The sequence below is a fragment of the Excalfactoria chinensis genome, chromosome 4 (genome assembly GCF_039878825.1).
Source record: "Excalfactoria chinensis isolate bCotChi1 chromosome 4, bCotChi1.hap2, whole genome shotgun sequence".
Lineage (NCBI taxonomy): Eukaryota > Metazoa > Chordata > Aves > Galliformes > Phasianidae > Excalfactoria > Excalfactoria chinensis.
Window position 1 is genome coordinate 66,295,951 of NC_092828.1, and position 12,869 is coordinate 66,308,819.

The 12,869-nt window shown below is 35.9% G+C and overlaps 1 protein-coding gene across 3 annotated transcripts in view; it reads right to left on the bottom strand.

Annotated features, from left to right (window-relative positions):
* Positions 1-12,869, bottom strand: part of PDGFC (platelet derived growth factor C) — a 126,054-nt gene that overhangs the window by 13,204 nt on the left and 99,981 nt on the right. For 2 of the 3 annotated variants that reach the window (XM_072334754.1, XM_072334752.1), the window contains exons 4-5: positions 6,869-7,076; positions 706-923 (exon numbers count right to left, since the gene is read on the bottom strand). In XM_072334754.1, coding sequence (XP_072190855.1) covers positions 706-923; positions 6,869-7,076 — 426 coding nt within the window. The remainder of the gene's footprint in view (positions 1-705; positions 924-6,868; positions 7,077-12,869) is intronic. The other variant, XM_072334755.1, reaches the window with a different exon arrangement.

Below are 12,869 nucleotides of genomic sequence, written 5' to 3' on the forward strand. Positions count from 1 at the left end.
TGTGTTTGTGTTCGGAACTTAATTTTATTTTATTTTGTTTTATTTTTTTCCGAAAGAACAGATAAGGAACGAAATGAAAAGGAAGGAAAAGAAAAGAAGTGTTGGTGTTCTGAGTTTTCTTTCTTTTCTTTTCTTTTCTTTTCTTTTCTTTTCTTTTCTTTTCTTTTCTTTTCTTTCTTTTCTTTTCTTTTCTTTTCTCCTTTCCTTTCCTTTCCTTTCCTTTCCTTTCCTTTCCTTTCCTTTCCTTCCTTTCCCTTTCCTTTCCTTTCCTTTCCTTTCTTTCTTTCTTCCTTTTCCTTTCCTTTCCTTTCCTTTCCTTTCCTTTCCTTTCCTTCTTTCCTTTCCTTTCCTTTTCTCTTCTGTAGGAAAAGTAAGAAAACTCTGTGCACATTTTCATTTTGGAAAAGAAAACAAAAGAAATCACAAGAAAAGAAAAGAATATAATGAAAAGATCAGATCTGATCTGATCAGATAAGATATGATAAGAAAAATTGGTGTTCTGATTTTTCTATTCTATTCTTTTCTTTTGTTTTCCAAAGGAAAAATATGATATATCATTAAAAATATTTTATATATATATATATATTTATCGTAAGTGCACAGCATGCAATATTAATATGTATATTGGTACATTCCTATAGTAAAAACAATCTTTTACATTGGTTTTCCGTACTTTCAAACATGAAAATGTACAAAAGAGCTTACCTCATGGTACTTTTTGGTGATTTTTGTTGGTATACATTGACACTCGTTGCAGTTTTGATGACAACAGGCACAGTTTCCACCACAACGCTTAACCAGAAGACACAGTGGCCAGAAAATGGTGTCAGTTCGCTTCAGCTCCTCCCTCAGTGACACTGAGAAGTTGCGAGGAGTACAGCTATATAGCCGCACTTCCTCCTTTAGCAAGTTGAGATCAACCACTGCAAAGAGACAAACAGACTGGTGCTTTTCTGATTTATAATCCAACTTTGCTGATGGTAATCCAACTTGAACAATGCAGAACCCTTGAAGAAAGCTCAGTTTTGCACAAGTGGTACATGTTCAGCCCACAGGTACAGTACAGCAGTTATATGGACAACGTGAAGCCTAAATTGGAAGATCGGTGTTTAGAAGTATTCACCAACGATTTTATAACTCTGGAGATGTTAGTTCAAATCACACAAAGCAAGCGTTGCCTGCCAAGTTCCAATAAATGTTTTACCATTTCAGTCCTAATGGAGTTCCCTTTGTTCACACTGAGTTTGAGTGTTGCTGTTCCATATTAATAGTGGACTGGAAAAAATGCTCACAGCAATTAAGAAGACTACAAACCTCCACATCATTTGCATTTAAACCTCTCTCCCACTACAATATTACTTATTGCTTTTCTGCAGGTGTGATGCAAGAGTAAAGAAACCACTGATATCTAAGAAACTCACTTCTGTGGACAAAGAAATTAAAGAAGTTAGATAATCACCAATGAATGCTGTACAGACAACAAATAAGAGCACCAGCATGTTTTTAATCTCAGTGTGTTCCATATTTTCAGAGGTCCTCTCCTCCTCCATAGCAATTTAAATATGAATCACAAAATCACAGAATGTCAGGGATTAGAAGGGACTTCAAAAGATCATCTAGTCCAATCCAATTGCAGGAGCAGGAACACCTAGATCAAGTAACACAAGAATGTGTCCAGGTGGATTTTGAATGTCTCCAGAGAAGGAGATCTCACAACCTCTCTGGGCAGCCTGTACCAGTGTTCCATTATCTTTACTGTGAAGATGTTTTTTCTCTTATTTATATGGAAACTCCTGTGTTCCAGCTTGTACCTACTGTCCCTTGTCCTAACATTGGATGTCACTGAGAAGACCTGGCTCCATCCTCCTTTAGTGAAAAGCAATTGAATTTCATTTCTTTCAGAAAAGCCAGACTATTGTTCTGGAATATTTTGTCTACACTGCTTCTCTCCAAATCTACCAGCATTAAGGAATATCAGCATCATCCAGTTCACAAACATATTCCAACTGGTTAGTATTATTTTATTTTTCTGAACAAAAAGAGAAACTGAAACCCTGTGGTAATATGGCTTTTGAGATTGTTCAAATAGAAGTCTCAAAGCAGCACAGAACTTCAAGCCAACTACTTTTGAGATAACTCAAAAATAAACCAGGAGTAAAAATATCCCACTACAGTTAAAAAATCAGATTATTAACATTACCTCACAAACTTTTTATATTTACTTCTAGTAATTTGTAAATAAAAAACTATAAAATAAAGCTGAAATATGTTCCTGATCTGAATTGTTCACTAGAGAAATACTTTTTTTCCTACATATTATGTAAGGAGTCTCCAGAGATCACCAAGGAGGTCTTGGTCTACCAAGGCAAGATACTGCCTCTCAACTCTACTGAAATGTGTAGGAAATTAAGAGAATTTAGAAGATTCACTTCCCAAGCAGAAACGCTCACTAGTACTCCCTCAGAAAAAGATTTGGGGCAGCAATTTCATTCTGCTTTTCTTAAAATATTTCCTTCACAGTGCCATATCCATACATTGGCATCCCTAAGTCAGGCCTTACTGTTGTGAAGGTGCAGTTAAACACACTGAAGCCTTTCCTTTGCTTACACTAACAGTGAATGCCAAGTTGGGGCACTTCATTCCTTTACTATCAGGTTAACATAGGGTCCAAATAAACAATCTGATTTCAAAAGTCAGGAGTGTGTAATAACTACAATAAAGTTACTGACAGGATGCCAGCCTGCCTCCCACACTGTAGGCACATTCCTTGGAGAATGCTGAGAAGGGAGCAGAGGAATAGAGACAAAAGTTACTGGGGAGAGATTCACTGTGAGAAATTAAAAATTATTTAAGATCTTCTGATCAGCTAATAGCTCTAGGCTGAGTCATTTAGAGGGTGGACATGTCTACCTGCATTAATTGAAGACTGGAAAGGAATCTAATACTTCTTTCTCATGCTGCATTTTCAAACATACAAGAACTGAATTGTCAAAATGAAAATAAAATGCCTAAAATACAAGAGAAATAGCAGTTCTGCTCATGTTTTCTACTGGAAGATTTCCAGAGAGACTGAAACTTGGTACAGTTTGGCTTGTTACAGTGAACTTGAAGACACTTATGTGTCATAGAATCACAGAATCACAAGGTTGGAAAGGACCTACAAGTTCATCTAGTCCAACCATCCTCCCTTTACCATAATGTCATCGTTTTGTAATGTTGCCTCCGGTGGCACAGTGGTAGAATTGCTGCTTGCAACACCAGAGGCCTGGGGTTCGAATCCCCCCTGTGGTGCAAGTGGCAGAAATGCTGCTCTACTACACAGAAAGGCTCGAATCCTGGGATTTGGACTCGATGATCTCTAAGGTCCCTTCCAACTTGCACGATACTGTGATACTGTGATATTCCACATCGTAACATCATGTGCAGTATGGATCTACAGAAAACCACTAAACCATAATGTGTCCTAACACAGCAGGATGGCCCTTCACCATGAGAAACTGAAAGCAGAAATTTGGCACTTATGCTTTTTCTTTTTTTCCATCAAAACCACTGACCCTCAGGAGAGAGATGCCTGTGTGGCATTCAGCTTCCCTGATAACTCCTGCCTACTTGCAACAGCAAAGGAATGCAGCCATTTCCTGGTCCTAGCTGAAGTTACAGGACAGAGAAAAGAGTTATGTGCTAACATGAGCAGTAAGTATATTGAACATTTTACCAGAGAATCTGAATGAATTTGAGCTGAACCTTTCAGACGTGTGGGTTCAAATTTTAAAAAGATTCTATGCAAGAACTCATTCAGCCCTTGGCCAAAAAATTTTAGTACATTTTGCTATAATAACAGTGTCCTGGAGAGTTGAAAAATGCCATGTTTGGTTTCCATGCTTTACAATGTATAAAGGTATATTGCTATTATACCTTGCAGTGAACCCTTGCCCTACCTTATGTAATTCAATTTCATTAAAAGGTCTGTGGCAAATTTATCTAGTGCTTATACAATCACTTCTTTGAAGTGTGTGAATGAAGCTGTTATTTTTTCAAAAAGTATCTGTCTGTCCAAAATTTATTTTAACGCACTGTGGGCATGAAGCTAGATGAGAGAATGTATATATTCCCTTAAAAGTGTTTACTTAACCACAATAAAAGGTTATGTGGATTTCCCAAGTGCACTTAGTTACAGTACCTGTTATAATGTGAACATTTAAACACTCTTTCAACTTGGCTGCCACTCATATATCATGTTTGACACAACAGTAAAAGTTCTTTTGTTTAGCCCTCGCTCAGGAGGAATGGAAGGTTCTGTAGTAGCACATGAATTGAAAACACTAAAATAAAAATAAGGGAAAAGGGGAACAAAGGAGAAAAAACACAGATACAGGTATCTATACAGTAAAACTTATTTCTAAAGTGCACCTTTGTTAGTACATACATCTGAAGTATTCTGTGTTCACATCTGCCTGATAATATGTCCTACAGTTGGCACTGCAACTGTCTTGCATCTTCTGGGGCTGGTACCGAGTACCACAGAGAATGTCTTTCTTTCCAGTTGGATCCCACTCTCAAAGTCAATGAAAGAAATTAGATTCTTGTTGGGACACTTGTGTGTAGGCACAGATAGGAGCAGAATGGTTTTGTTTTCTAAGCATCTTTGGTTAGAAACCTTCAGTTTCTAAGGCATTCCTGGAAGTGTAGTTTCCTATAATAGGTCAGGGCTTTTACAAAACTGGTTCCCATGCAATTTTAGAGCTGTAAACAAGGAGTACAGGAAAAAAAAAAAAAAGAAAAAAAAAAAAAAAGAAAAAGAAAAATACAAACTCATAACTTTTACACTTGAAAAGTATCTACTAAGTATACTAAGTAGTACATTTGGATTATGAGAGTTCTTAAGCAGCCTCCTGAGTATGACCTGATGATTATACAAAAATTGATGTGGGAAGTGATGAGATCTTTTTTTTTTTTTTTTTTTTTTTTTCACAGCAATATATATTTTAAGTATGTTTTATATTATAAAAGAATTTAGGACTGTATTTAGACATCAAAGCCTCTGAACTTGGTGTTTCTTTTTTCCTGGTTAGTTTTTGGAAGCATTTTATCCAGAAAACATCAGAGACAGGAGTTCTGTGGAATTTGGGTTGCTTAAATATGGTTTTTTTTCATACAAATTATTAAGTAGAAGTAGAGGACAGTACTTTTAACAAACTTACATACACTTTGAATTAGATTTATATTTTATCTAGATGTAAACAGATGTTTACTTATGAAAGCAGAACAGCAATTCGGTTTTTACACTGGAATATTGCAAAACCAAGATTTACCTAATTATGGAATCTGAGAGTTTGAAGGGAAAAAGAAACAATGCAATAAAACAAACAAACAAACAAAACATTTTGGGGTCTGCACATTCCCAAACATTTCTTAAATAGATTTTTAAGTACAGCAAATCTTTCATTAAATGGAGTGACATTAAGGAAAAAAAAAGTTTGCTTTCCATATCTATTGAACAGACTTAGCAGTTAATGTTGTGTCATCTCATCTCATCTGGACACATTTTCTTCTCCAAGCTATTACATTACACACCCAGTAATGCAGTCTCAGGGTGGTCCCTTTAAGATGAATGTGGCAATACTGTTATATGTTTATTCAATGGAAAAAGATCTATTTCAGCATCTAATTAGAAGTCTTTAAAAGATTTACTGTCATCATTTCTTTCAAAGATATATCTTGCAGATAGTCACATTTTTCTACATAGATGTTATCTAGCACATGCATTTTAGTTTATGTAAGGTTTCCCAAATTACATTTTGTTTTTCTCCCACTTACTCTATGCTTATAGCATATATTTGGCAAATACTGAAGCTCTTTAATTAGGCAGGTGATTAGACAAGTGCTAAATGACTATCCAAAAGACACAGTTTGCTGCTGGAAGCTTTTAAGGAGAATTCCTCCTCTTTGACTCTTGATTTAATTGCTGTGTGCCAATCTGTAGTAACAGAGGTAAGGTTGAAGTGTTGGTTTTTAGGCTCTGATCCAAAAATCAGCCATCAAAAACTTAAATAGGAGTTATGACAAATTCCATCTCCTCCCTTTTCTTACTGATCAGATGATAATCTAGCTTAAATTCACGGACTATTCAGTTACTCTTGTAGGTCACATTTTCATACTGTGTGATGGGCAAGGAAGGAAATATTTGCTATCCCTCCACATGAAATCTGTAGACATGAAATAGTGGGCAGCATCTAGACAGTGGGTTGAGAAAAAACTCATGAATGCCAAATTTAGATGGAAGAAAATGCTTCTCACTGTTGAATGAGAAGCAGCTCCACAAATCTTAAAATGCATAGCCTGTCTTACATCTGATTAATGACACTGAGAACTCCATCCTTAAGTCAGACGTGAACTTAGGAATTTCATGAGGTATTATGAAAGAACTATTTAGCTAACTGCACTCAGTTCACACAGGGTATATACTGGAATAATTCTAGAGAAGTAAACCTGTGATACAGTAGCTGTATCTATAAAAAATAGAAAGTTTTTGCCCTTCATAAAAAAAAAGAATTCAGAGAGGTAGGTTATGCAACTCAGCCAGGACACCCTGCCACTCTGAAAATGCAGAGCTCCCGACTCCCTAGAGTAAGGTACCTTACCTGCTTCAAGTACTTTTAGCTTTGTTAGTTTATACTGCTAAATTCCTTTCATTTCTGAGTTTAGTTATTGTTCTTTTCTAGAAAATATAACTGTGAAGCCAGCTGATAACAATTATCTCAAACTCCTTTACTGGAATCAAATGCCAAGAGAATACTCTTAATCACTTTTTATTGTCAAGAAAACATACCTGCAGAAAGCTGCAAGTTCAAACAAAAGAGAAATTTACCTCTTGATTTTCTCCCATGAATATATGCCTTTCCAAGAAGTTGCCATGTTGGCCTGTACAAGTCTTCCAAATCCAGCTGCCACCGATCTGGTTCAAGGTACCGGATAAGTTCTTCCACAGTACTAAATCCAGCAACAGCATTGTTTAATACATCTAATGGCAAAGCTGATGGGGGTAGCGATGATGGGCTAGGTGCTTCTGTGTGGTGCTGCAATCAAAGCCAACAGAAGAGTGCTAGTCAGAGGTTTAATGGATCTGCTTTGATGAAGTGTTGTACTTTATAAAGTTCCATAGCTGGGAAAGTTTATATATAGCTAGTTTGTTTCCAGTGCACAATAAGACAAATGACAAGAGTCAAAAAGTATCTAATTATTCTCCAGACATAAGTATAAACAATTTTCCACAAGACAGCTTTCTCATTTCTTACATTCATTGCCTTAAAGATAGCACGTTAATATACCTGTTCTTTGAAGAAATTCACTATGTGATGGACAAGATTTTAGAAACAGAAAGAATAACTTGCAAATATGGCCCCATTACAGGCAATTACTGTAACCTTACAGAAATCTGAAGAAACACACGTTTTACATGTTACCTTTCCTAAGAAGCTTAGCCACAGTCCTTTTGTTCCCAGTTTTCAATGTAAAATTTGAACATACCCTACTACAAAGATATTCACATTCTCATTTATAAGCAAACAAACAAAAAAAAGCACCAACATTGTTTTATACTGTGCTAAAAATCAATTATATTTCTATCTACATAGTAATAACATCTGGCATGAAACTCAGCACTGAAAAAAATCATTGTATTTTCCTGCAGCACAAAACTTACTCCAAAACTTGCACTTACTGGTTCAGGGCTATCAGTAGAATGTGGTTCAAACAAAGTGAGACTTCTCATTTTGTTCTCACTAAAATCTGTTTAAAAATTCTGCACTGATTTGCATTTTCTAAAGACTAAAAAAGAGGAAGAAGAGAAATCTAGGCAGGAAGCTCTGCAACACCATCATAAGTTTCTTTAGGCTTTTATGTGCACACACATCACTTGAAACACAAAGTCCATAGCACAACACTATGGCAATTTTCTGGGCCATATAAGAATAAAGACTGGAACCTGAGTAGAGGACAGGAAGGACAAGAAATCAGGAAGCTAAGTGCATAATGTCACATGTATCTGTGCATTCAAGTGTTGTGCACGTAAGATTTAGGGAACATACATTCAATATAAGCACACTCTAGCTTTGGAAAAGGCTGCCCAGAGAGGCCAGTACATCAACTAACATGCTTTGTAGTCAGTGTTGTGCAGCAGAGAAATGGGGTAAGATCTACACTAGTTTATGTCATCATTATATTGTCACTATATGCATACATACATATACATACAGCAGACTTAGTGTCAAAATGGCACTCTCAGTACTGCAATGTGAAAGGTAAACATAATTTCATTTTTTCCAACTATAATATCAGATCAATTGTATTTCTTTATCTCTACGAATATATTATCTTTACAGAAATAGACCAATCAGTAATGTCCATCTAGGCAGAAAAAATAAAGTAAAACAAAATAAAATAATACTTGCAACACTATACACTACAGAAAAAAAATTCTAAAATACATATATACATAGCTGTATTTCATACAAATACTTGTTTTCCCTTCTATGCTCTCAATTCTATTAAACACATATTTTTGCCTTAAACTATATCTGTGGTTTGAAGGGCAGCAAAAATGGAAGCATCCACTGTGCTCTTCCTATTTTTTATTTGCTTCAAGAGTTCGTCTCTTTCCATCTTCAAGAACTGCAGTCACCAGAGTGACCTGTGCTGCTCTTTAATGGGAAGCCTTGTAAAGATAACACAAATCTACTGTACCAGTATTACTAACTTTACTGTATTTTCATTTTGCTTTTCTTGCTCCATTTCCAATTGAGTGAGTGAAGTAGCTACTTCTCATTCTGGATGAATGTGGATTTCAAAAAGTTAAAGCATTTCTTTCCCTCTTCTCTCCAATGCCCATAATAAAAATAATAACATGCTGACCCATCTATTAGGTTAAGATAATAAAGCAACAGATTCTGGTCTATAATTTAAATATTTGCTCTTAGCAAAACATACCACTCAGCAAGTTTCAAAATAGTGCTCTGACACTGTAATTCAGATGGTTAAAAAAAAAATTACTAAATTTTTCTTCCTGTTTTTAGTCATAATGATGTATTTGTTAACTTTCCTGGTTTGAAGGCGGAGGAGTTTGCTAAGGGAAAAAAATAAACTAAGCCTCAAATAGTGGAAGTAATGCCAGATTCTGTTTGTTTCAACAGAAGAAAGTACTTCAGTTTCTGACTTCTGTTGAGATCTTTAGTTTCCAGGTGAAATAGATGGACTCCAGATAAAAATCTGTTTGTCTAGAAACTACTTTCACATTTCACAACCTTGAACATGCACACTTAGAAATACACATATTGGAATTCATTGATTAGTGCTGTTTTGGATTCAGTAGGCATTTGCCAGTTACAATGTTATGAAGAAACAGTGAATCATTGTGCTCAACAGTAGCACAATTAAAGTTGTCATCACTTTCTCATCACTCTCATAGCAAACCAGACCTGAAAAAAAGTAACCAAAACAGCTAAATTACACAACTTTTTGAATAAAGTAGTTAAAATCAAGATTAATCATGTATTTTCCAATAATCTCTTATTCAATTTAAATTGCATAGTTAACTTACATCAAAGATTATAGATAATCAATAACATAAAGCTACATGTTGTAATTCATATTTATAATAATTTTTATGAAATCTCTAATCAGTAAACCTAAACAAAAATGTCAATTAAAATTGTACTCTACATTACTCTTCCTTGCTAATAAGTGTTGCTTAATTTGTAAGTTAAATCTTTCAGATGGAAAAGAGCAGGAAACTGGTACTCCTTCCTTTGACCAAAATAATCTGTTGGAATTTTATCAATATAAATATAATATAATACAAATTTTATTCAGTTTTCCCAAACTTTTCCTCTGCTCCATGCATCCTCGGTTAATACCAATGTTTCAGGCTTGAGCATTTATGTACAAGGATGTATCATTTCCATTAAGACAAATATTAAAATTACCTCAACAAGTTCCATATGTCAATGTGACTCCTCTACACTCTATCTATAGCTTTTAATTTTGTGTCCAGGAAACAGATTCAATTTAATAAGAATAAAAATGCTTAAAAACAAGATAGAACTAAATAGTTCTATCTTTAGTGTTACTAAATTTGATTCAGAAAGAAAACCAGAGCAGAAAACAGAATTTCTGCTGCCCTGAAGAACAGCCAAGAATGCCAGTGAGTGTTGGATCAAATAGAAGTTTCAGAAGGTCTTTTTATACCATATTTCTGTGTTTATACTTGACCCTGTCAAAACAAATACCTTCTAGAAATTCTCAGAGGTGCTTACGAGCATTTAAGACAGGCAAATAGATCAAATTTAGGCTACAGTTTTACTTATGGGCTTGGAAGAAAAGAAGAAAATAATACAAAAGCTTCATGGACCTATCCAGCCCTGAAGGTTATACATAACAATAGTACTCAAGAAGAAATCTAGGGAGTAAAATGCATGTTAGTGTTCTCAGAACAGTAGTGGTGCCCTGCTGGAGTAATCAAAGCTGCCCCACCTACCCTCTTTCCCAGAGGGAAAAGGGTATGACATATACATGGAACAGTGAAAGTGCCCATTTGTGAAGTAGTAAATCTGAATAAAAACTACCTACAACATATGAATATGAAATTACCTAGTTGAAGATAACACCTAAGGACAACATAATGTGTAGTCTAACTTGAAGACGTCATTTCTTGCTCTGACACACACTTCTTCTATGATCCTGAGAATTTAACTTAGGCCACAGCTTCCTGGTTTAAAACTTCTGGCAGAAGCATCTCCTTGTGTCAGCGTGACTGTTCATGCAGCTTCATCTTAAACAAGATCTAACCTTTCTAAAAGAGAACATTGCTCCTCTCCATTCTTCTTTAAAACCATGTTTGTTCACAGCATAGACCTCCAACAGCTAAACCATCCCAACCAAAAGTACAGTGGCCAATAAGAAAAACATTCTCAGATTCACTCTGGCACCAGGAACTTCATACCAGGACCATGTCAAATGTGTAAAATAAGCATAATGTCAACTTCTTGATGTCATAAGCTCTAGGAGAGAATGAATACAATAAACACTAGATTAATGTTTATTAATGTAGAATACATTATTTTGAGGAGTAAAACTTTGGATATGAGACAGTATTTTGTCTTCTGATGCTTTCCATCTGTTGTTCTCTTGCACAGAACCTAATCCAAAGATCAACTACTTAGAACAAAACAGCATTTGCCTACCAACTACACAAGATAAACTAAGCACAACCGTAATCTAAGCAAAGCTTTCCTTTTGCTCCTGCCTCTTTGGTACCAACTATCAAGGTACTGACACTACACCCTTCCAGTTAAAGGAGAAGAAAGGTGTCATATTCCTAGTGTGCTGCTGCCAACAGTGATGAATTCCACAATTAATAATGCAATCACTGAGTTAAGACTGGAACAACAAAAACCAGTGAGTCAAATACCTGGCATGACAGCACATTTACAATTGTCTTGAAAAAAACATTGCCAAGATGTTTTTGAGTGAAAACTCATTCATCAGCTGGCGCAGTTTGGAGAAACTATTAAATATCAGTGTGGTTTCATCGGGCAAGAAGACACTTATGTAACCAAAAATCAATCAGTCAAAGGGGACTCCCATCCTCCACAAATCAATAAAGATCAGAAATTGAAAGCAATTTGAAAGATTTCTTCTAATTAGATATTCCTATAGCTTTATTACTATTTTTATAAAATAACAGATTTAGAAGTATACTGTTGAAATTAAAAGCACGCGTACATTATTGTAACACAATGAAGAAAGCTTATTTTGTACCTTCAGTAGCCCTCCTATTAGACTCATTAGAAGCCAGGAGGAAGAGAAGATATCCAGCTCAGAGTTTACCCTGAGGACATAGAAGCTTCTTGGCATAACAATAGCTTTTTCTTTTCTCCCATAAACAGATGCAATAATGACTCTTAAAAGCCTCAACAAATCATTAGCTACCTACAAGCACCAATTTACTTACACACATGTATGTAGTATAAAACGTTAATCCATCTGTGATAGCCTGTAATCTCCAATGACTCACACTCTCTGTGCTGTATATGGGAACAAGCCTGTGCCACTGCTACATAAAATGGTAGTCCTATTCAAGAGAGAGAGATGTTTCTCTTCTAGGAAGTGAAGTTCCTCTGTGGGCAACCACCAAAGCAGATAAACTAGATTCTAGGATCTGTTTCTCCTGCCTCTGGCAATGAAATTGAAAAGAAAGAGCAAAGACAGATAACCCATTTAGGCTGCCAAAGCCATAAGGATTTGGAATAAGGCAAACACGTTTCCTTGCAAGTGACAGAGATGTACGCCAGGAAGGCCAGCACTGTTCCCATCCACTGCAGAAACTTGCCTCTGTTGCTGAAGTTCCTATCACAGCAGCAAGGATGATAAAATAGGCTTCAGTGGCACTGAAGTAAAAACATGCACATTTCAGCTATCCTTGTTGCTGGGATGCAACTTCTGCCAGTCAAATGACTATTTTTCATGGAGCCGCCAGCTCTCTGCCTTTTGCATACTCCCCAATTTTTCTTTTTTAAGCCTCTCTACATACACATCCAGGGTTTCCCTTTTATCTCACCTTATTGCTTAGTATCCATGTCCTTGCAGTAACGTATCTTGAAGCCAAGAGACAGTTTTCTAAACTTTACATCTTTTATTTTTTAGAGACCCTTCCCATAATTGTGCATAATTTCCCCAACAGGAGAAAGGTCACAAGGGAATGTGAATGCACTGCTTCCTTTCTGTCACTGCCTGTCACAGATATTAATAAGGGATTAATGACACGTAAGAGTAGTGTTGGGAGCAGCCTAACATTTCCTCAGGCTATCTTACAG